Source organism: Mustela lutreola, chromosome 7 (genome assembly GCF_030435805.1).
Source record: "Mustela lutreola isolate mMusLut2 chromosome 7, mMusLut2.pri, whole genome shotgun sequence".
NCBI lineage: Eukaryota > Metazoa > Chordata > Mammalia > Carnivora > Mustelidae > Mustela > Mustela lutreola.
This window is the reverse complement of record NC_081296.1, coordinates 118,310,264-118,336,734: the sequence shown is the minus strand read 5'-3', so window position 1 is coordinate 118,336,734 and position 26,471 is coordinate 118,310,264. Positions and strand designations below refer to the sequence as shown.

The window sequence follows — 26,471 nt, the reverse complement described above, 5'->3', positions numbered from 1 at the left end:
GATATCCTGGGATGCAAAGATACTTCAATGTCTGCAAATTATTAAGTGTGATATACCACATCAATAGAATGGAAGATAAAAATCATATGATTATCTCAATAAATGCAGAGAAGCATTTGATAAAGTATAACATCCTTTCATATAAAAAACTCAACAAATTTGGTGCATAAGAAACATATCTCAACATATTAAAAGCTACATATGAAAAACTGACAGCAAATATCATACTCAATGGTTAAAGGTTGAAAGCTTTTCCTCTAAGATAAGAGAGAAGAAATAGCTGCCCACTCTCATCACTCCTACATAGTAGGGGAAGTCTTAGCCAAAGCAATTAGGTAAGAAAAATAAACAAATGCATCCAAATCAGAAAAGAAGTAGTGATGATATGATCTTTCATATAGAAAATCCTAGACTCCACCAAAAAAAGCCGTCAAAACTAATCAACAAATTCAGTAAAGTAGCAAGATACAAAATCAACATACAATAATCAGTTGTTTCTATACACTAATAACAAAACATCTGAAAAAGAAATTTTTAAAAATTCTATTCACAATAGCACCAAAACAATAAAATAAGTGAAAGATCTGTACACCAAAGAAAACACAAATGGAACAATATCCTATGTTCAAAGATGAGGAGAATTAATATTATTAAAATGTCCACACTCCCAAAGCCATCTATAGAATGCAACCCCCACCAAAATCTCAATGGCGTTTTTCACAAAAATAGAAAAAACAACCCTAAAGTTAGTATGGAACCACAAGATGCTGAATAGCCAAAACTATCTCAAGAAGGAAGAGCAAAATTGAAGGTATCACACTTCCTGATTTCAAACTATACTGCAAAACTATAGTAATCAAAACAGGATAGTACTTGCATAAAAGACACATAGACCAATGGAAAAGAACCAAGAGGCTAGAAATAAACCCTCACATATTTAGTCAACTGATATTTGATAAGGGAGCCAAGAATACTGAAAGGGAAAAGGATAGTCTCTTCAACTAATGGTGCTGGGAAAATTGGATAATAATATGCAGAAGAATGAAATTGGACTCTTATCTTACATCACTAACAAAATTAACTCAAAATGGACTGAGGACTTAACTGAAACCATACAACTCCTGGGAGAAAATACAGGGGAAAAAGCTCATTTATGTCAGTATTGGCAATAATTTTTGGATATAATACCAAAAGCATAAGCAATAGAAGGAAAATTAATAATTGGGACTACATCTAACTTAGAAAAAAAAAACTGCACAGGAAGGAGAGCTGGTTTTAAAATGGGTAGAACTAAATAGACATTTTTTGAAAGAATACACACAAATTGCCAGCAGGCACATGAAAAGTTTCCTGCCATCACTATTATGGAAATACATATCTAAATCACAATAAAATATCATTTATGTTAGAGTGGCTATTAACAGAAAGATATAAGTAATGCTGGAAAGGTTTTTGGAGAATAGGGAACCTTTGTGCATAGTTGGAGGGAATGTGAATTAGTACAGCCACTATGGAAAACAGTATGGAGGTTGCCAAATAAATTAAAACTAGAACAATCATATGATTTAGCAATCTCACTTTTGGAGATATATATCCAAAGGAAATAAAATCAGTATTTCAAAGAGGAATGAACCCTGAGGATATTTTGCTAAGCAAAATAAATTAAGAGTATGACAAATATTACATAATCTCACTAATAGTTAGAATCTAAAAAAGTCAAACAAAGAATAGATTGACTGCAGCTAGGGGGTGGAGGGATGGAGGGATGGGGGAAATGGGTGACAGTGGTCAAAGCACACAAACTTCCAGTTATAAGTTGTGTGGATCTAATGTACAGCATGGTGTACTACGGTTAATAATACTGTATTATATATTTGGAAGTTGCTAATACAGTAGATCTTTTTTTTTAAAGATTTTATTTATTTATTTGACAGAGAAAGATCCAAGATCCCAAGTAGGCAGAGAGGCAGGTGGGGCGGGGAACAGGCTCCTTGCTTAGCAGAGAGCCAGATGCGGGGCTCAATCCCAGGACCCTGAAACCATGACCTGAGCCGAAGGCAGAGGCCTAACCCACTGAGCCACCCAGGCGCCCCTAATACAGTAGATCTTGAAAGTTCTCAACACACACACACACACACAATTAAGTAACTAACTTTACTGTGATAAAAATTTCATAATATACACATATACCAAATCATCACACTTCACAACTTAAACTTACATAGTGTTATGAGTCAATTATATCCCAATAAATCTGGGGGGAAAAGACAATATGCCAAAGGAAACAGTATTATTAAGCTCTTCAGCCAGCTTTATTTTCAATAAAAGGCAGTTTATTAGCTAAGAAGACTCTAGAAATATAATTTCATTGTTATAGTTAATTCAATATACATGAAAATGTGAAGTATCTAAAAATGTTTCAGAAGCAGTTTACGAACAACATGTAAGAATCTAGTAAAACCCATAGTCTATAATCTTTGGGATCGTGTATTAGGCTTAGGTTCCAAAACCATAATGTCCAGGGACTGATTCAAATATTCTCAGATACTTGAAAAGAAGACTGACCAAATTCAATAGTTAGAATAATGCCACAACTGCCTTAAGAGAACCTTTTACAGAAGGTATTGTAAGAATACCTAAAGGGATAGAGGGTGTGGATTTCAGAATTACAGAATAGATTATGTGAATATTTTTGCACCTGCTTATTATGTGTCTATATGTGGCAGAATTCAATCCATGCCTTGCCTTCACTGTAACATATTAAATGTTGGCAAAAAAAATGAGGGAGTAGGCCTGTCTTCCTCACTGACCTCTAGTTAGGGGAAGCTACCAATGGCTATCAAAAGTAATCAAATAATAATGATTATTACCTACACCGGGTTAGTTTGCAACCAATCTTCTGTGCCTCTGTGTGTGTGTGTGTGTGTGTGTGTGTGTGTCTAGTATATAACACTAATAGTTTTGTGGAGAGATATACTCTCTAAAATTCTGGGAAGCCAGAGGCATATTTATTATTGAGATGCCTTGAAATGAATTTTGCTTTCTTCTTAAGGATCAGAATAGGGCTTTACTGGCTCAAGAACTTATAGACCCCAAAGCCGGTATACATTCCCTTAAATGGAAATGCATAAACTGTTTGCGTACATTCTTCCAAAAAGGTGACATAAGTTCCAGGTATTAAAAAGATTACAATATAATCGCAAATGACTTTACAGCTGATAAGACAATACCTTCTGTGGACAACTACACAGGCAGTTTATGGGGCTCTAAAGAGCCAATGGAAGCTACATTTGGACATATTACATATCTTTTTTCTCCACATGGCCACACCACTTCTAATAAGCTTATGTATGATTGACCAAATAACTTAATCTGATCTTATAGCCTATGGTTTTTTCCTACAGATTCATGACCCACATGAAATGCTACAAGTACTGATCATAGCAAACTTCTGTGTCAAATGTGCCACTTGAATTTATTTATACAGATTATAAACTGTTACTATAGTTAATTAAGTTCAACAAACTATATTAAAATAGCCCCTCTATGCTTATACAGGTGTATCTATAAATTTAAAGATGTAATGATTCAAATGGCTACTTCTAATATTGGTATACAGGAACCTCTGATCACATGTAACAATTACAGAACTAATTACAGGATACTCTGGTCATTATTGGTTGGCTAGTAAAACATACTGTCCTGAGTAAATACTTAAAGGAAGAGGAACTTGAAAAGGTATAAAAAATGACAGTGTTGGCAGTGTATTGAAAATTAGATACAACTTTTTAATTCCTTCGAAGATTCTATTTCTGTTTCTGCCACCGACTTGCAGAAAAATGACAAAGTCACTTAGCTTCTGTACATATCATGGTAAGAGATAATATTTTTGAAGTGCTACTGAATACAAATGAGAATTAATATGATACTTCTGAACGTCCCTTAAAGCATTTAGCATTTAGCAGATTTAGCATTCTGCATTTATTAGGAGAACCTCAATTTCTCTCCAAACCTTACTAGGATCTCTTACACATTTCACATGTGAAACATCTCTGCCAAGCAACACCTTTTGCATACAGTTTAAAAGAACAAAGACTGGATTAAAATCAAGCTTTATTATTTGAACCAGCAACAACAAGAAAAGCAGTGTGCTATTTTATACTGTATTTCCTTCTAGCCAGTGTAATTCACAGGCTAACTATAATATTTTGAAATCCTTTTATATTTATTCTCCTTCAGACAGCTTTGTCTAGAATACTGATCTCTGAAACTAAACCACCATTTTCTTTCATCATTTTAACTGAATAAATTATAAACTATCAATGTGACAACTATAAAAACAAAACAAACCATAGTGAAATAAAAGTCTGCCTAAAAGAAATATGAGAAATAGTCAGAAAAGTTGTTTTCTAAACAACTACTAGATTATGTACCATCTATAAATCAGGTAACACTGAAAATGATGACTATAGCCATATTTCCTGCTGTTATTATCTTCAATTAACAAGACGTGCTTAGAGCTATTATCAGCTCCATAATACCAGGATAAAAGTATAATTACACAAAAAAATGTTTAATCCAGCTCCTAAACTCAAATATTCATACATTTAAAAATATTTAATGCAAATTCACTTTGTCTCTATGGCATTTATATATGGAAAATAATTAAAACACAAAGTTTACATTTTTTAAAATAAGTTATTTAAGATTTTTGTAAAATTATGGTGTGACACTTCTCTCAAAGAATAATCTATTCTTCCCTAGAGACCTTCCTGGGTGGTGATAATTAATAATTAAAATTTCTGTATTTTAAATAAGGCACAGGATAGGGAATTATAATTCCTATAACTAAAAGTATCCATCAATTATATATATATATATATTTATATATATATAAAACTTAGTCATGAGAGCCAAATTATAAAGAATAAACCCAATTCTATGTTCCAATTCAAACTACTGTATTAACTATTTTGTCTGCAAAAATATACAGATCTATCAAATGTGATCACCTATCCCAATCAACTTTCTCATAGTTTTGATTCTAGGCCTATAGAGCTTAAGTAATTTTCTCAAGGTAAAGAGTTACTCTAAAGAATACATAGGTTTTTGAACTTTAATCCATTGTGCTAAACATCTGACATAAGAGAATTCTTTCTGTTAGAAACAAAGGAAACAAGTATTCTGAATTCTATGAAAAGTATATAAGGCCATGTACTTTTTAGATTACTAACTACCTACCATTAGGTAAAATAAGATTATCAACTACCATTAGCTAAAATGACTATTTATTGATAAACTACAAATACAAAGGATGTCTTCTCAATAAGCTTTCAAATCTTATGTTAAAACTTAACAATATTGCAAAATAGAGACTATTACTGCCATTTTACAAGTGAAAAACCTGAAGTTCAAAAAGGTTATAAGTCTTTTTTAGGATCATATAGTAAGTAGTATACTTGGGAACCAAATCCAAATTTGAGAAACTCACACTCCTTTCATTTCACCAGACTGTTACTTTCTAAACATACCCAATCTCTTACCCATAAGTCCCATTTCAGCTCTAAATATAAGCTGCTTCAAGGAGGCAGACGGATGAAAACATGGAATAGTTGAACATAGAGTAAAAGCATAAAACAAGAAGAAACCAAAAGTATATAAAGATTTAGAGTAAAGTAAACAAAAACATAATAATATCAGTAATTGGACTTTGACTTACTTTCAGAGCATGTCAATTCTCACATGCAATATGCATAACCATTTAGAGATTAAGAGAAACAAGAGCTAAAAATGAGTACATCCTGATTCATACAAACTTTTGGTCAACAAACTTTGTTTAAAGGGCCAGAAAAAAAATTGTTCAGGCTTTGTGACTCTACATAGCCTCTGTTGCATGTTCTCTTTGGAATTTATTTTTTCTCCAACCATTTAAAAATGTAAAACTGGGGCACCTGGATGGCTCAGTTGCTAAGCATCTGCCTTTGGCTCAGATAATGATCCCAGGATCCTGGGATAGAGCTCCACATTGGGCTCCCTGTTCATTGGGAGACCTGCTTCTTCTCCCTCTCCCACTCTCCCTACTTGTAGTTGTACTCTAAAAAATAAATAAATAAATAAAATTTTTAAAAAAAATGTAAAACCATTCTTCATTTGGGAGCCATTAAAAACAAAAACCAAAATCCAAAAACCCAAAACCAAAGAAATAAGAGAGGGCTGGATTTGTTCTATCAGCCATAGTTTGCCATTTAAAGCCGAGCACACACCAAAAAACCCCAGAGATCCAACCATCTTCAACAAGTGAGATATTATAAAGATTCCCAGTAAAAAGGTAGCCAAATTTAATTAACACTTGAAGAGTCTGTGATTATTCATATGAAAGCTATACTTGTTTGTGTTCAACTATTGATTAATTCTGAGTATACTTTTATATATATATTTTGAAAATTCAATTAAAAAGTATTCATCAAAAATTCCTGCTTCCAGGAATAACGTCATTACATGAACAAAAGGATAAACCATCTACAATGGGAACTTTCTACATTTACACTTACAAAAGTAAATGCCCATGTTTGAAAGATTACATATGTATACATATAATTATGGGAAAAACACAACACTACCTAAAATAAAGGCAAGTTCAAAATAATCCCTGAGTACAGTAATGTAAAGTAAGTTTTATCACCTTACTCTTGCCATATTCAATCACTCCCAGGTAAACAGAAGGAAGAAAGTGTCCCACTTAGAAACTAAGCAACACACTCCTAAATAACCTGTGGGTTAAAGAAAAAAATAACAATAGAAATTTGAAAATATTTTTAAAATTTTAATTATTTCAATTACAATTAAAATAGGCCATTGTCAAAACTTGAGGGACACAACTTAAAACTGCACTTAGAGAGAAATTCAAAGTTCACCAGGTGTATATTAGAAAAGAAGCAAGGTTTAAAATCAGTGATACAAAATTCATTTTGGAAAAGCTTTAAAAACCACAGCAAAACCAAAACCAAAAACCCACATACGAAAAAGAGACTATAGAAATTATCAAACTAAGAACAGAAATCAATAAAATAGAAATAGACACATGATTAAGAGAAAAACAAATAAAACAAAAAAACAACCAGACTAGTTCTTTGGGAAGATAAATGAAATTGATAAACTTTTTTCAAGATAAAAGGAGAAAACACAAATAATCAGTATCAGGAATGAAAAAGGGAACATTACTACAGGTATTACAAGTATGGAGAAGAAAATCAGAAAGGCATTATGAACAACTTTATATTTATACATTTGAAAATGTTGATGAAATGGACACATTCCTTGAAAAACACATTTTACCGAAACGGATATAAGAAAAAACAAAAAATCTCAATGGGCCAATTTCTATTAAAAAGCTCAAATCCAGAATTTAAAACCTTCCCACCTGCCACCGTTCATTCCCCAACTCAAACCCTGCACCATCCCCAAAAGACTCTAGACCCAAATGGCTTCACTGGTAGAATTCTAACAAAGATTTAAGATAGAATGGGTACCAATTTTATACAAACCCTTCTAGAGAATAGAATTGGCTTGCATAACCTTGCTCCAAAACCCAAAAGACATAAGAAGGAAAATTATAGGCAAACATGTCTTTGTTAACATAGAAAAAAAATCCAAAACAAAACACTGACAAATTTAATCCAGCAATATATAAAAAAGCTAGTGAAAATTTCAGGGAGATAGCATCTGTTTGTCAGACTGGGAAGACTAGGAATCTTGACTACAAATCACACTAAGATATTCTCACATAGAAAAGCAGTATTGTCCCTAAGGAAAAATTAGATACCCTTAATAGCATTAAGGAATAAGGGGAGCAGGGCTGCAAAAATAAAAGCCACATATGTAAGGGAAGGTTACAGGCAGATGGCAGGCACTCTATACATTCCAATCCATTCACTTGCTCCAGGAATATAAGTACACTCTTTACATGAGTGATGAGGAGTTACAGAGAAGAGAGCCTAGAGCAAATTTTCCAATTAACCAATAGGAACAAAGGCATCCCCCACTTTCTAACACCAGCTTCTCAAACAGAAGTAAAATATGACCTGTGAAACATTACATCAGTTTCCTTTCTACCCATGTCAGTATTCCATGCTTTGGCTGCCTCAATCAAATTTTTCCACCAGAAGAGTCACGCTTTGGCTCTAATCCATCTGGGAAAATTACTACATAACTCAGAAAAACAGATAAGCCATAAATTAATTATACATTCTTTGTGGTTTGTAAATTTACAGTTTACAGCTAGCATCTAAATTCCAGAAGACATTTCTTTGGTTTTCCTGGTTTTTTTTCGTTGTTCAAACAACCTTATTAATTGGTCACAAAGTCACGTTTGAATTTTTTTAAGCTGTACTCTCAAAAATAAATGGACCTAGAACAAAAAGGATTTAAGTTAAAAGGAAGACTGACAATTAAGTACTCTTTAAATTTTACAAGTTTTATCCAGTTCCGACATCTGGTCCACTTAAGGGTTCACTGCTCAAGGGATTTCCAAACAAGTTTCAGTAATTTTCTGCTAAATGTCAGCCCTGACTGAGAAGCAAAGTGGCAGATTCAAATTCCAAGAAGCAAAGAGTCTGTGAACTGACAGTAACTTCACATTATCAGAGGCTGAAATAAAACAAACATGAAGCATGGAAAGGCATTCCTATAGGGTGGCAGGCAGTGATTATCTCCAAGTTTTTAAAAGAAAGCCTACCACATGTTTACCTAATGTGCTGGCAATTAAAAGTAAGGAAGAGATGTCTGGGGAACACCAAATAAGGTCTCATCACCTCATATCTAGATTAATACTATGTTTTCTAGTTGATTTCATTCCAGTGAGGCACATGCCCCAAATCCATCTGAAAATCTAAATCTTACTCAGCCATTTTCAGTGTGTCATTCCTCTGCTATAAACCCAACCATAGTTCCCTATTACCTATCAACAAAAATTTAAACTAAACTCCAGCTGTCAGGACCACAATGATTTGACCTAATCAATTGCTTCTGGAGATGAGAATCGTGGTTAAATATGGCTACAAAATTCTATGCAGTTCTTCCCTCTATTCCCTAAATACAGAGTGCCCCTTTCACATGCATACACTAACAGAATGTGGCAGAAATGGCACTGTGTGACTTTTCATACTTGGCCTCAAAAGGACTTGCAGTTTCTGCTCTTGCCCTCTTGAAACACTACTATGTAAGAAACCTGGGTTGTCCTGCTGGAGAAAACACATGAAAGGGAAATAAATGATGGTCCCAGCTAATCATCAAACATGTGAGTGAGGTCATATGGACTGCCTTACTATCTTACAGCAGCCACAAAAGTGACCCCAAACTAGAAAAACAATCCAGTTGAGGACAATATAAATTAAATAATCAAGAAAAAAATTTTTTTTTGTTTTAAGCCACAGAGTTTTTACTTTATCATATAGGCATATATATTTAAAATTTTATAGCTAAACCCAATTTTTAAAAAGAGTGCAGTAACAAGAAAACAAATTTTAATAAGAAAACTCAATTTTGGGGTGCCTGGGTGGCTCAGTGGGTTAAGCCTCTGCCTTCAACTCAGATCATGATCCCAGGGTCCTGGGATCGAGCCCTGCATTGGGCTCTCTGCTCAGCAGGGAGTTTGCTTCCCCCCCTCCCCCGCCCCAGTCTCTGCCTACTTATGATCTCTCTGTCAAATAAATAAATAAAATCTTAAAAAAAAAATAAAAGCAAATTCAATTTTTAAAAATAGGTGACAGGGTGCCTGGGTGGCTTCGCTGGTTAAGTGTCTGCCTTCAGTTCAGGTCATGATCCTGGGGTCCTGGCATCGAGCTCTGCATTGGGCTTCCTGCTCTGCAGGGAGCTGCTTTCTCTTTCTCCCTTTGTCCCTCCCCTTGCTCATGCTCATGTTCTCTCTCTGACACTCTCTCTCAAATAAATAAAAAATAATAAAATAAAATAGGTAACAAATGTGTACAGACACCTCACTAAAGAATGGCAAATAAGGACATGAAAAGAAGTGTTCAACATCATTAATCATTATGGAAACGCAAACTGAAACTACAGCGAGATAAGACTATGTATCTGTTAAAATAGCTAAAATAAAAATAACTTATAATAGGAAATACTAGCAAGAGTGAGAGCAACTGGAACTCTCAAGCTTTGCTGGTGGAAATGCAAAATGATATAGGAACATTGGAAAACATTGGAGCATCTGCAACTTCTTTAAAAAATTAAACATACACTAAAACGACCTAGCAATCCCCCTCTTAGATATTTACCCAAGAGAAATAAAAACTTAAATCGCACAAAAACCTACAAAGCAAATGCTATAATGGCTTTGTTCATAATTGCCAAAAACCAGAAACAACCCTAATGTGTTTCAACTGGTCAATATGTTTAAAAAAAAAAAAAAAAGACAACAACACTGTGATATGACCATACTATGAAACACTACTAAACAACACTGTGATATGACCATACTATGAAACACTACTAAGTATTAAAAAAGAATTAATGGGAAAAGGAAAAAGAAAAAAAAGCTACCAACCCATACAACAGTGTTAATGAATCTCAAGTACATTATAAATGAAAAAAGCCAGATTCAAGAGGCTATATGCCACATTATTCTACTTAAATGACATTTTATAACAGAATAAAATACAGGACAGAAAACAAATCAGTACCAGGGACAGAAGATAAGGACAAAATCTCACTACAAAAGGGCACAAAAGAATTCTGGTGGGAGGTAAAATTCTTATATAATTTGACTGTGGTGGTAGTTACATGACTGTAAGCATCTGCCAAAATTCAGAGACCTATATGCTGAAAAAGTGAATTTTACTGTATAGCAATTATTCATCAATAATCAGAATTAAACACACACACAGAACAACCTCCCAAATATTCATTGTACTTAAATATTTGTATCCCTCAGAATAATGATTATTTTTCTAAATGTGTAGTATAATCAATAAAATTAGCAAATTCTAACTGGAGGATTGGTGGCTTTTAAAACTATTGTCCTAACTCTTAAACACTGTAATTTCAAGCTTCTTTCCAAATTCAATCCATATGCCTCATCTCAAAGAAATGGCCTAATTTTACAGACATATGAATTACTCCCTTTTAGTCTAGCTTATGAACACATTTTCTTCTGAGAAAAAGACTTAGCAAATTGGGTACAAAATGTTACAGTGAGAGGGAAAAATCACCAATGCCTTAGCACCTCTACTATTCTTCCTTTTATGCTGGGGGATCTAAATGTAATCCCTTTGGCTAAAACACAAATAGCCCTACCGGTAAAGTTGATGGAAAGGCCTGAGGAGGTTTTCTTTCCTAATGAGGGAAAAGAATTACTTATTTATTTTCCTAAAATTATCTATGTACAAAAATGGACTCAAGTCTGTTTTCAGATTGTATTTACAGTATTTCAGCATGACATACTGTCTCAGCTCTTAAAGTTGTCTTTACATTTGAGTGCAGTAGTTCAGAATTTAATTTCAACACAAAAGAATACAAAGAAAGTGACTTAAGAGACCCAAAAATTATTCTGCAGAATAAACAACTATTATTAAAGACATGCTTTCTTTGATACAATAAAAACAAGACACTTGGCAGTCAGAAATAAGTCGAATGAAGTCTCAGTATTGAAGTTGGAATGAGGAGAAAATAATAAATAATTTATGAGCCTGAATTGTTAAAAAGCAAAATCTTTCCCAAGGAGCAAAAATCCCAGGATGTAGAACAAGATTTTACTATAATTAAAGCACACTCCAAAAACAACTAGCACAGCAGCCACTCTTGATGATCTCTTACAGGAGACTTATAGTTGATATTTCTGAATCATTGACTTCTCTCTCGTTTCTCTTCACAGAGGCAATATACCTCATCAAAGTCTGGGGCTTTTGAGTCATATTGCCAGGATACAAAGTAAGCTCCACCACTTGTAAAAGTATAACCTTGGGAAAAATTAAATTTCTTAATATTCCTTTGATTCCTCATCTGTAAAATCATTTAGGAAAACAGTACCAGCAACTCATAAGGAAATTTATGAAATTCAATGAGATAATCCATGCAAAGCCCTTGGCACAGTACCTGGCATATGATAAACTCTCCATCAGTGACAGCTATTACACTACCTCTAAACTATCAATCTTTGAATCTCATAACAAATCATCGAGTGAGACTTAAATGAAAGACCAACTTTCTCCATGATACTCCCAAGCTCCCACCCAAAAGGAAATAACATGATATATAAATTTAAGAAATTATCTGTCCACTTTCCAATCCCTGGTTACCTTATATTTTATCACATTGTACTACTACAAATGACAGGAATAATTTTTGATTCATTGTATAAAATTCTTAACACCTAGCTTTGTCTTTCATAGGACATAAAAGGGCCAAAATAATATTATGGTGAAGAAAGAAGTTGAGAGAAAGAAGTTCTAAAGAAAGAGTGCAAGGGCAGTGGTGGCAGGGAGGTGAGGGAATGAGAGAAGCAGAGAAGTCTTCTCTAAAGCCTCAAGAGTATGTGACACTGTCAACTATATTCTTCCTTCAGAGAATGCTCCTCAGCTTCCACAATCAAGCACTGTCCCTCTCTCCTTTCCCATCTATTCCAAATGCCCAAAGCACAACAGGATGTTTTCATTTCTACTCCTTCATTTGTTACTCAAAAAGAAATGAACTCTGTGCTCTTTTTCTCTATACTACTTCCCTTAGGGTCAATTACTACCTCTAGAGTAATGACAACTCTTTACCTCAAATCTTCAAACTCTAGCTTGAGAAACAGCAAGCACTAAATAGTATAATTACCTTCATATATAAAGCAGAGAAATTAGAATTTAAGAATTATTTTTTCCCTGAAAATATAAGATTTTATTTTTCAAATCAGTTGATGCCTTCTAACATATACGTCACATTTTTTAACAGATTAGAAGTAGCAACAGCAACAATTTCCTAGATTCCAGATCCCGCTGTTTTAGCAATGAATTTTTGTTTCTCCATTTCAGTAAGTTATAGACTAACTCAGCCTCTCAAGTATTATAAATGTCTTTGTTATTGTCCATACAATAAAAATTTTAATATCTGCTAATTTAAATCATAAAGAATTTATATTTAATGTATCAAAATTATCAAAACGCTGAAGATAACTATAAATGAAATATAAAAACAAATTAAATGGCATGTTTTTTCTATACTAAAATTCATATGTAAAATAAGATTTGACCCTCGAAAAATTCTCTATGTTAAATATACAGAGATATCATTGGTATAAGAAGTATGTCACTAAAATATTTAAATGTCTGCAAAAATAGCAGTTTAAAGAAATCATTAAGTATTTTTTATTAGATGCATGAAGGCCTGCAACTAAAAACAAAGTTACAGGTCTCTTCCTTCAGTTTTTTAGAACCTACCGGAGAGATTCAGCCATTCGCCTCAAGTCTTCATTTTGCTGTTTTAAGCGTTCAAGCTTTGCCAGAATCTTGGACAGTTCTCGGCTAGAGTGATCAGGGTGGTCATTATCTCGTACCAAGTGACCACCTATATAAAATAGCAAGGTCCCCCAGGCAAAAAGAATGAGCATAATCCAACGCCAGGAACCAGTCCATGGCCGCATTTTCAGATTTTCAACTCACTCCCCTGGCTTCCTGGAGCTCAAAGAATTGAAAACATCATAACTCTGTTTCTAGCTAGTGCAAAAATGGTTGCCTTCTGTTGTTTCAACACATGATGCTTCAGACAAACTCGTTGTCTCTGGCAGTCCTGTAGTGAATCTTTCAAAGAGATCTTCCTGGTGCTATGAGTAGGAAGCTTTATTGTCCTGTGCTTCATGGACTCTACATGCTGTGGAAAGAGTAAGAAATGTATTTAAATTATTTAGGATACGCAAAGTAGCATATGCTGAGATTCATGGAGTTAAAGGAAACATTGGTTTTGACTGGTCAATAGGCTGGCAAATAATCTAACAACCTAATAATAAGTAAAAAAGCAAAAGCTTTTACATTTGCATGTTAAATCACCCGTGTATACCAGGGTTCCACCAGACAAATTAATTAGCTCTAAGCTTGGAAGTCCTCTAAGTGCCATCATCACTTTTCCTTCTTACATCATTGTGCAAATGATAATACATGGAGATTAAAAGATTGTATCTTTGAATAAGCAATCAAAACCAAACAAACTATATACATATTTGATCCAATGTTTCCATTATCTCAAGCAGAACATGTTCTCATTCTCATAAGATCTCAGTTCTATCTCCCTCCATCTCACTGCTCAGCTGCCATGATACTACTACTTAACTCTGTAGGTGACAGGCAAATTGTCACTGATAAAATTCTAAAAGTGACATGTGTATTAGCTAAGCAAAGGTTACGGCATCCATTAAGCAGCTGGTAACTACTCCAAATATCACAAGCAAAGGTTCTTATAGATTAGGCTAGATTATCCCTTCCTTGAATTTATTTAAAAAATACCAATAACTGCAACATAAGTCTATACCAGTTATATCTTAGTCACTGTGCATCTTAAGTTACACATGCAAATGTTTTCTCAGGCTAGGCTGTGGGTTTCATTTGTCACCTCAGCACCAGGCTTAAAATTCCCTTTAGAAACAAAACAGGTTTTTCTGCAAAGAAAAAAATTGTAGGCAAAGATGTAATTTTAATGCCATTTGATAGTTCCGGAACTATGTAAGAGAAGTTGTATCTCCAGGCACAGAGTTCCTTGCAAAAAAAGAGAAAAGATAAGAAATAGTTTCTATATGGAAGACTGAATGTGATGAGCATTTGAGCATTAATTAAGCAGTTATTAAAGATTAGACAGAAAAGTTGGAGAAAAGGCCTCAAAAATTAGTACAGAGCTGTTATTTTCCTATTTTTGAACCTCAGATCTCACCTGTTTTTAAGTGCCCAAGTATTCAAAGAAAAGGAAATCTCTTCAAACAAGTGTTCTCTTTCCTTCCTATTCCTATGCTATTTTCTTCATTGTTATTGGTTTACACTAGTTAAAACACACAATGAAAAGAATTGCATTCACTGAGAATTGTTTGAAAACCAACTAAAAAGGCAATAATCCAAAAGAAAACTTGGCATTTTGTCTGTTGTTTTAATAACTATGCTTAAGCCTATTGAGAACATTCTTGTTAGTGACTCCACTGCTCATTCTTGTCCCTCTCAAAATCCTTGCCCAAAACCCTGTTCCTCTAATCTCAGGTAACCTCCTCTATTCAATAAAACATAAGAATTAAGGACTATTCAACATTTCAGGGTCAAAGACCAGTCATAAGATGTCATATATGGGAAAAGCAGATATTCAGGGCTTCCTGGTTAAAAAAGCAAATTAAATAAATAAATACATAAATACATAAATCCAGTCTAACGGCCTAAGGGGTGGACTTAATTCAGTAACTCAACAAAAGAAGCTTAGCTATTAACATTTAAGTTAATACCGTCTGTGACAATATATATAACATTGTAAATTGCTGTTATAACATATGCAAAAAAAACCCTATAAAATAGTCTAGTTAATTCTAAGCTATACCAGTAAGATATTAAATTTTTAAAGAAAGATTTTATTTATTTATTTGAGAGAGAGCGTGCACACACATGGGAGTGGAGGGTGGGAGAAGGGAAAGGGAGAAAATCCCAAGCAGACTCCCTGCTGAGTGCAGACTCCCTGCTGAGTGCAGACTCCATGCTGAGTACAGACTCATGCAGGGCTTGATCTCAGGACCCTGAGATCATGATCGGAGCTGAAACCAAGAGCTGGATGCTCAAATGACTAAGTCACCCAGGTGCCCCAAGATTTTAAATTTTTTAATCTTTGCCTTCATAGTAACAGTTAACTTAGAAAGATAACTGTGATAAACAAAAGAAAAGACAGCGTTCTAAAAAAGAATCATTTAAATAAAAAAAAATTTACTGCAACATTTTATTAAAATTATAATACTCAAAGCCAGCAAAAATATAACTCAACTCAAACAGAAACAAAAGTCTAAAGAAACATAAAGTTGTTATACAAAATACTTTAAATTGTTATAAACTACCATCAGAAATAACGAAAATATTAAATTACTACATATTACGGGAGTTGTAAAAATACACTGAAAATTATTATAGGAGCAAAACCTTGTCATTTTCTTAATTAACAGCAGCAGCCCATTATTTGAACCATGCCTGTCAAAATGTAAACTCTATGACTTTTATCCATTTTGTTCACTGATGTATCCCAACATTTAGAGTAGTGCTTGGTGCTTAGTAGGTACTAGAAACATTTTTGAATAAATAAATAAATAAGAGAACATAATGATGTACATAATTCATGTACATCAGCTTCAACTGCATTTTATGCCCCACTTAAGAAAGCAAATCTGAATGCAGAAAGTAAGAGAGTACTATTACTATAAGGAAATGGTTAAAAAATAAAGTCATCCATAAGCTTTAGGATTTACTATTGTCAACACATACCTTACAATATACTCTCAAATAATTAAAATAAACTGGTCTAAAAGACCATAATACCAACTTATGGTACCCTTCAACCATAAGAAAATAATTTCTCTTTGTCTTATTTTCCTCATCTAAAAGATTCATTTTGCAAAGACAATGGGATGACTGAAGAAAGTATGTACAGATCTTGATATGAAAACCACTCAATTTACCTGTGAAAAAATTTATTAGAGAAAATATTTCAAATTTATTAGTAAAAATATTTCAACATTAACTACATGAACTAATTTCTAACTAAAATTTATACAGCAGTGTTTGCTGAGATTTCTTCTAGGAGTGGGCTGTTTTCTTTTTAAGAATTTATAAACTCATTCCTGTTTGAGATTCACATACCACCTTTCATCAGCAGAATACATATATATGTATATATATGTATATACGTATACATGCATGTATATATTGCAGAATATTAAATGGATTGACATGTGGCAGGCTTTCTTCCACAAATTTAATTAGTGATACCACTTTTTTTAGGGTAGTGGGTATTTAAATGGTTTTTGGTTTTGTTCTTTGTATTTACAGAGAATCTTTGGGTTATATTTGCTTAATGTCTCTGAAATATAAAATATATATAATTTTTCAAAGTAATTTCTTGAATCTGAAAGCTAAAGTATATAATCAGTAAAACTGAGAGCTTTAATAAAGTTACTGTGAGGCTTAAATGGTGTTAATATATAATGTACTTATATTGCTTGGCACGTAAGAGGTGCTCAATAAAAGGTCATAGTATTTTAATGTTAATAAGATATGGAGATTTAAAATATAAATATAGAATAGGCAAAGCCTGGACTAGAATCTTTGCTCTGCTACATCACAGCAAGGTAACCATACTCAAGTTCAATTTCTTTATCTGTAAAATGGATATAATACATACTACCTTTCCCATAGACTACTAGAAAAAGCTTAGATAAAACAATCCATAGGAAGCAGTTAGCATACCAGTAGCAAATTATTATTATACTACATATATTAATGCTGTTATTTTATAGACCCATTTATAAGATTTTACATAATTTATATACCACGTATTATTGTAGGCAGTTCCTAAAATGGCTGCCAAGAATCCCTGTGTCCTGTGCTCCAGCCTTGTGTAATCTCCTCCTCCTGAGTGTGGGTTGGACCTAGTGATTCTCTTCTTGAATAGAATACAGCAAAAGTGATATGATTTCACTTCTGAGATAAGGTTATAGAAGACTGATACTTCTATCTTGCTTATTCTCTCATTACTCTGAAGCTGCCATAGGAAAAGGCCCATGTGGAATGGAACAGAATCTGCCGACGACCATGTGAGTAAGCTTGAAAATGGAATCTGCACCAGTCAAGTCTTGATGTGACTGAAACTTGGCCCACATTTTGATTTCAGGCTTTTGAAAGACCATAGCCAGAAGATCTAGCTAAGCCATGCCCAGATTCTTAAGCAACAAATAACAATTGTTTTTAAATGACTTAGTCTTAGGGTGATTTGTTACGTAACAATAGATAAATAGTATATGTGCCTACTTCCTACTGGCGCTGAGTGCCTGGTCATCAGTTCATGTGTTATTCTTTCTGTCTCCAGCAAGCTGTACAAAATCTAAGGCACAGAGTGGGCGTTCAAGATGCCAGACAGAACTTAATCAATCACATTTTCTTATATATCCTGCTCACACATCTTACAAATACTATAAAAACTAAACTCAATTTAGAACAAATAAATAGTTCAATAAATAAAATTGTAATTATTAGTTAAACGCTATATTGGAAGACTAAAGGCATTTTTATTGTTTGCCAACCAGCATTCTACTTTTAACCATGAAAGAGTAACTGGTACTAGACTTGTGCTCACTAAAAATGTTAAGTATTTAGAAAATCTGTTTTCAAGATTGGGCAATAGCTAGACAACACTGTGACATTTGAGATAAGGTTAACAATCAAAGGTAAATCCTATAATCACTCCAGCTTTCTGCCTAAAATTTACTGAACACCAACACAAAAGTGGAGAACCCAGGCAAAGCAAAGCTGTCTTCCCGAAGTGATGTTAGACACTAAAGTTAAGACGTTTAAGGAGAAGAACATCTACAAGTCAATATATTGAAGAGGAGGGAGCTGCCTAGAGAAAAGGATCCAAAAATGTATATAGGATACTAAGCTCTGCATGTAGAAGACTTTATGAGGCTCGCAAAGAAAAATTAATCAAGAAAAAATAAATACTTGGTAACTGAAAAGTGAATATGTCTCAGAATTGTATAAAGGGGAAAAACCTGTGAGTTCCAACCAAAAACAATGAAAATGCCACATAGAAAACCTGGTGCATTCAGCAGAAAGCCAAGAAATAAAACATCTTAGAAGTTAGGGTTGGCATATAAATACAATGGAATATTAGGTAGCCATCAAATATTGATATCTTGCCATTTGCAACAACATGGATGGAAGTAGAAGGTATTATGCTAACACATAAATAAGTCAATCAGAGGAATACAATTATCATATGATCTCTCTGATATGCAGAATTTAAGAAACAAGGCAGAGGATTAAAGGAGAAAAGAGGAAAAAAATGAAACAAGACAAAACCAGAGAGGGAGACAAACCTTAAGAGACTTAATCTTAGGAAACAAACAGAGTTGCTGGAGGGGAGGACACTGAGGGGATGGGGTGCCTGGGTGACAGACATTGGGGAAGGTGTGTGTTGTGTAAGACTGATGAATCCCAGACCTGTATGCCTGAAACAAATAATACATTATATATTAATAACTTTTAAAAAGAAAATAAAAAGTAAATAAATTTTTTAAAAAAGAAGTTAGGGTTAAGTAAGCCCTAGAGCAGGGATCAGAAACTTTTCTCTAAGGAGCAGGATAATAAATATCATAAGCTACGTGAGATACATACAGTCTTTATCACATATTTTTCACTTTTATTTTTGTTTCTTTACAGCCCTTTAAGAATGTAAAATCCATTCTTACCTCAAAAGCCATACAAAAACAAGCTATGGACCATATTTAGCTCATAAGCCAGAGTTTAATGACTCTAGCCATAGAATTAAGAAGAAGCTAAGGAAAGCTACAACAAAACTTAAAAACAAGCTACAAAAGGATCAAGGTGATCTAAAAGTAAATTAAATGCCTAGCAAAACAAAATTCAATATTCTTTCAAGAAAGACAAAATAGGGACGCCTGGGTGGCACAGTTGGTTAAGCAGCTGCCTTCGGCTCAGGTCATGATCCCAGCGTCCTGGGATCGAGTCCCACATCGGGCTCCTTGCTCGGCAGGGAGCCTGCTTCTCCCTCTGCCTCTGCCTGCCATTCTGTCTGCCTGTGCTTGCTCTCTCCCCCTCTCTCTCTCTGATAAATAAAATCTTAAAAAAAAAAAAAAAAAAAAGAAAGACAAAATAAACTTCACACTCTCCAGCTACTAATCAAAAATTAGAAAGAACACTGAAAGAGATTATCTTGTGAGGCAGCCATCCAAGACCTAGTAAAGGCAAAGGATGGACTAGAATACTGAGCAAACTTAGCAGTCCGGACCTCATGCTAAGAATGAGGTAACAGCATTCCACTACTCCAAGAATTTTAAGTCTCTGACTCAGTGAAGGTAACAATTGCAAAAACAACAACAACAATGAAAATCACTGACTAGAATGACTCCATCCCCATCCATATATAAACAATCAGATCATAAACAATTTCTCAAAAAGAAAAATACCTATTTCTGGGCATAAATACTATTGACCTCAGTCTTTACAGCTCTGTACTTATAATGTCTGGCATGCAATAAAAAATCACGAGACACATAAAAAAAAAAAAAAAAAAAAAAAAAAAAAAAAAAACAAGAAATAACAAACCATTTTTAAGAGATAAAGCAAGCACACCAGAACCAGACCCATAATGAACTAGATGTTAGAACTATCAGACAGAAAATTCAGAATAATTATAACCAATATATTAAAAAGTCTAAAGTATGGACAACATACATGAACAGATGGAGGATTCAGCAGATAAAATGCCAAATTAACAAAAATAAAATATCAGAGGACCTCCAACAGGCTTATCAGAAAACTGGACAAAAGTTAAAACTAATCAACAAACATGACAAGAGGACATTAGATACTCTCCAAAATAAAGCTTGAAAAGGAAAAAAAAAAAAAAAGACTGCAAAAAAAAAAAAAAAAAGAAAAAGAAGGAATTCAAAATCTGTGGGAGTACTGATTATCAAATGATCTAACACATATATAACAAGAGTTCCAGAAAGAGAGGAGAGAAAATGAGGCAGAAAATATATTTTCTACAATCAATGGATGATAAACCACAAATCCAAGAAATGCAGAGAACTACTAGTAGGATAAATTTAAAATGTAGGGAAAGCTGCTGAAAACAAAGATAGAAAATCTTATAGGCAGCTGGGGGAAAAATTACATACAGATAAACAGAGAATGAGAACACATCTCTTGTCAGAAACAACGTTAGCCAGAAGACAATGAAGCAACAGCTTTAAAAATACTGAGTAGAGGGGAAGGGAGTGGGGATAGTGTCAAATTATAATGTGAAAATATCTTTTTTTTTTTAATTTATTTGACACAGAGAGAGAGAGAGAGAGATGTCACAAGCTGACAGAGAGGCAGGCAGAGAGAGAGGGGGAAGCAGGTTTCCTGCTGAGCAGGGAGCCTGATGTGGGACTCCATCCCAGGACCCTGGGATCATGACCTGAGCCGAAGGCAGAGGATTAACCCACTGAACCACCCAGGTGCCCCGAAAATATCTTTTAAAAACAGTCATTTCCAGGAAAAAACAAATGCTGAAAAATACTGTGTGTTAGCAAAACTGCACTATTAAAAAGAAATAGTTAAATGAAGTACACTGTAGTAAAGTTCTCACTGCACATTAGATTGATAAGTTAAAAATGTATATCATAAGTCCTAGAGCTGTGCTGTCTGCTTCAATAGTTACTTGCCACATGGAACCACTTAAACTAGAATTAACATTAAATATTTATTCTCAGTCACAGTAGCCACATTTCAAATGTTCAATAGCCACTTGTGCCTATGGCTACCATTATGAGTGGTGCAGATATAGAACATTTCCATCATCTCATTAAGTATAACATTTCCCCAGAGCAACAATTTAGAAAATAAAAATAAGTATAAAATTTAGAAAATTATAGAAAATAGAAAACAACTATAGAAAATAATTATAGAAATTTATAATATTTAGAAAATAAAAATAAGTATAAAAAATTCAAAAACATGATAAAAATTAAATCATAATTCAAAATACAAAACAGAAAGGATATACATAAGATATATGATATAGATCACCACTCTAGGATTTCTGAGAGGAGAGAATTTAGTATCTTGAGAAGACAGGGGAAAGTTTCATAGCTGCAGTAAAGAAGGGAGCACATCTGAGAGACGGCATGAGTAGTTTACCTTCTAAATAAGCTACTTCACTTAGTGTAGCGATTTATACATTACGCTCTATTTATTTTAAAATATATGTGTGGTTTTAATCAACATTTGTAATGGACAACATGTGGAACAAATTTACCATGTACTTCACCTAATTTTATACAGCACCATGATTCACTCACTCATTCATTCGAAAAATACTTAGTAAGTTCCTATCCTATAAAAGACTCTGTCCTAGGCACTGGAGTTGTACCAGTGAATAAGACAAATGAGAATCTCTGCCCTCAAGAGGTGATATTCTAGAGGATTCTAATTGCAAAGGGAAGTAATTCCACAGATACAACCTCAAAAAAGCCTCTTCTTGCAGAAACTAACATACTGAGTGATACAGTGAGAAATTCAATATAAACTATATCAACTGATTTCAAAAACACAATTAATCATTCTGTGAAAAACAACAAATGCAGTACCACTTATAACTGTCAAATTCTTATATCTAACAAGAAAATGACCAAAGCTACTTCCTTTAGCATCTGACTATGTGGAAATGATGTTTCCAAGAATCACATTCAAGTGGCTTCACTTTAATGCTAAGGGCAAAAGACGAGGATATAACAATATTCTACAGAACTAACTGACTACGAGTCAGAACAAAGACTTGTTCTGCTATGAACGATGTTCATAAGAAGATGGTCTTCTAATCTCAAAAATAATTCAGCACTCATTTAATATAAGTATGTATACACTTATACACTATGCAAAGGGAAATATGGCATTATACATCAAGTATTTCTGTAAAAACATCCCTTTTGATGAGAATTCCACTAGCAGAAATTTATACCAAGATGTGTTTTAACATATGAACAAAATGCATTTTACAAAGCTACTCATCACAACGCTTTATGCAATAGCTCCAAAGTAGAAAAAAATAATAATTGCACATCAACAGAAATATGGTTTAATAAACTGTGAATTACTGTTACCCCCAAAACTGTTTTTACCATGATGTCAAAAAGGAGGAAAATGTGACTCAGAGCCAATAAGAAAATCAGTCAATTTAAAACAAACCCCTAAGACAGAGGTGATGAAGGTAGACAAGGAAACTAAAACAATTACAAAAAATATATACTAAGATTTAGATTAAAAAATCAATGTACTGAAATAAAACAAATAAAAGCTACAACAAAAGTGCAACTTCTATAAGTAAAAAAAAAAAAAAGGCTGAAAGTTTAAAAAATTTTCTGGAAAGGATTAAAGAACAGATTAAATACTATAGAGGAAAAGGTCAATGAACATGAGGACAGAGCAATAAAAAAAATCCTCAACACAAGGAAAAGAAAATTTGTAACCCATAAAGTGACAAATGGTAACTAGACTTATTGTGGTAGTCATTTCACAATATGCACAAATATCAAATCATAATGTTATATGCCTAAAACTAATACATTACATATCAATTTTATTTATTTATTTATTTATTTATCTATTTATTTATTCATTTTTAGCATGTTTGGTTAGCCAACATATAGTATGTCATTAGTTTTTGATGTAGTATTCAGTGATTCATTAATTGTATATAATAATTTTTTAAAATTAACCAAAGATAAAATTATCTAGGAAAAAAATCTGAAGGAGATTTGATAAAAAAGAAAATTTTAAAGTAGCCATTTTATAGCACTTATCTTTAGATATTATGGTATTTTATAGCTTTCCCCACAGCTGTATCATCATACAGTAGCCATCATCATGAACTAAAAATTTGTTTAGGTGAAAAACTCAAATAAATGTCATCCAACATCATTAGCAAGAGCAATTTACATCATTAGCTTCAGGGCCAGGGAAAAATCTATGGGCATTTCCCCATTTTGACATTCAGCTTGAAAAAGGACTTCTCAGAACAAAATCTGACATTAAACTTAAAGTAATGTATACTGAAAATATGCTTAGTTTTAGGCACATGCAGAATTTCCAAAGTATTTTAAAATACAAATAAAGTCATAATTTAAAGGGGAAAAATAGTCATGGAAAAAGTACATATATGGTAAAAATAATTTCAGGGGGCTTCTTAGAAAAAGTACAAGCTAGTGGATAATGAAACAACATCTTTTAAAGTTGCTGAAATTTAAAAAAAAAAAAAAAAAAAGGACCAAACTACACTTTGCTATCCAGTAAAAATATTTTTTTTAAAAAAAGCAGTTTTCTGTGAACTTAAGTTTTCACTTAACTTGGGTAAATACCTAGAAGTGGGACTGTTGTGTCCTAAGGAAAATGTATGTTTATTTAAAATAAAAAAATGTGACACTATACTCCAAAATGGCTGCTCATCCTGAGTTATCACCGGCAATGAATGTGAATTCTTGTTACTCCACAATCTCTCCAGGACTCGATATTGCTAATTTTTTAAAGCAATTAAAATAGCTATAGAGTGGTATCTTGATGTAGTTTCAATATGCATTCAATTTCCCTAATAACAAACTGATATTAAGCAAGTGATTATCTTTTCTTGTACTTATTTGCCATCCATATATCATCTTTGGTGAAGTGTCTATTGTGATCTTTTGCCATTTTTATAATAGAGTATTTGTTTATTGTTGAGATTTAAGAATTCTTTCCCTATCTAAATACAAATATTTTATCAGATAAGTTATTTTTCAAATATTTTCTCCCAATCTGTGACTTACCTTTCTTTTCATTCTCTTAACAGTGTCTTGCACCTAAGAAGATTTTAAATTTTTTGATGAAATGTGATTTATTCTTTTTTTCCATAATTGCAGTTTTGGTGTTATGGCTAAAATACAAATCCCAAATCCATGGTCACATTTTCTCCTATGTTTTCTTAAATAAGTTTTAGTTTTAGGATTCAAAGTTAAAACTACATTTACCCAGTACTGCCACTCCTAGGTATCAACCCAAGAGAAGTGAAAGCTTATGTTCTCAATAAAACTGATACTTACATGTTTATAGCAGTTTTACATATAATAGGCAAAAATAGGGGGAATAAATTGAGATGGCCTTTAATTTAACTCTGATATGTCAAAAACAATGGAATATTGCTCAGCAGTAAAAATGAATGAGCTAGGGGCACCTGGATGGCTCAGTGGGTTAAGCATCTGCCTTTGGCTCAGGTCATGATCCCAGGGTCCTGGGATCGAGCCCCATATTAGGCTCTCTGCTCAGCAGGCAACCTGCTTCCCCTCTCTCTCTCTCTCCTGCCTCTCTGCCTACTTGTGATTTCTCTCCCTCTTTGTCAAATAAATAAATAAAATCACTTAAAAAAAAAAAAAGGTATGAGCTATTGACCCACTGATTCATCAAAATGGATGAATCTTTAATATATTTTGCTAAGTGAAAGAAGCCAGAATCAAAAGCTGAATATCATGTGATTCATTTATTTAACATAATGAAAGATGGAAAACTAGGATGAAAAAGGGATCAGTGGGGGCACCTGGGTGGCTTGGTGGGTTAAAGCCTCTGCCTAGGGTCCTAGGGTCCTGGGATCAAGCCCCGCATGGGGCTCTCTGTTCAGCGGGGGGGCCTGCTTCCTTCTCTCTGACTGCCTCTCTGCCTATATGTGATCTCTGTCTGTCAAATAAATAAATAAAATCTTAAAAAAAAAAAAAGAAAAAGGGATCATTGGTAGCCAAGGCTTAAAGATGCAAGGAAAGGTGGATTAGAAAGAGGCTGCAGGGGAAATTTTTACAATGATGGAACAATTCAAAAAGGTACTGAAGAAGGGTATATCATCTTTATGATATTCATCTGCAAACCCCTAACTCCATTCTAATAATGAGAAAGATACTAGACAAACCCAAACTGATCGGGATGTACTCTTCAAAACTAACAAGATCATTAAAAAACATGAAACAAATAAGAAACTATCAAAGATCTGAGAAGACCAAGAAGACATAATGACTATATGCAACATGATATCCTGGATTAGATCTCAGAAGAGAAAGGGACGCTATGGAAAAACTGGTGAAATCTAATATGATCTGTAGTTTAGTTAATAATATTGTGCCACTGTTAATTTATTTGTTTTGACAAATAACCATGGCTATGTAAGATGGGAAACCTGGAATAGTGTATATGGAAATTCTCCATACTTTCTTTGCAAATTTTCTGCAATTCTAAAGTCACTGCAAAATAAAAAGTTATTTTTTTTTAAGATAAAGGCAAAACAAATACATTTTCAGAAAACAAAAGCTGAAAGAACTTGTTGGCAGCAGATACCACCAAAGACACATGTAAAAGGATGCTTATCAGGCTGATTATAGATGGAAATGTGAATATAAACAATGGATTCAAACAGACATATTAAATATATGGTAAATATAAATGAAACCTCATTTTAATGTCTTCTAAAATAAATTTTAATCTTTAAAACTAAAGTAATGACAAGGTATTATGGGACATGTAACAATGTTATGAAACATATGACAGTAATAAAAGATGACAGGCAGAAAAAGGAAAGATATTACTTTAGAGTTCCTACATTATCCTTCAAGAGGTATGACAGCATTTGAAAGTTTGGTGAAATAGGTAAAAATTCAAAATAGGCAAAATACCAATGAA

The 26,471-nt window shown here is 33.4% G+C and overlaps 1 protein-coding gene across 4 annotated transcripts in view; it reads right to left on the bottom strand.

Moving 5' to 3' along the window:
* The window catches only part of FUT8 (fucosyltransferase 8), a 295,282-nt gene that overhangs the window by 136,451 nt on the left and 132,360 nt on the right, over nucleotides 1-26,471 (bottom strand). For 3 of the 4 annotated variants that reach the window (XM_059182354.1, XM_059182355.1, XM_059182356.1), the window contains one exon: nucleotides 13,431-13,860. The exons of the other annotated variant lie outside the window; for it this stretch is intronic. In XM_059182354.1, coding sequence (XP_059038337.1) covers nucleotides 13,431-13,633 — 203 coding nt within the window. In that variant the 5' untranslated portion in view covers nucleotides 13,634-13,860. The remainder of the gene's footprint in view (nucleotides 1-13,430; nucleotides 13,861-26,471) is intronic. 4 annotated transcript variants of the gene reach the window in all.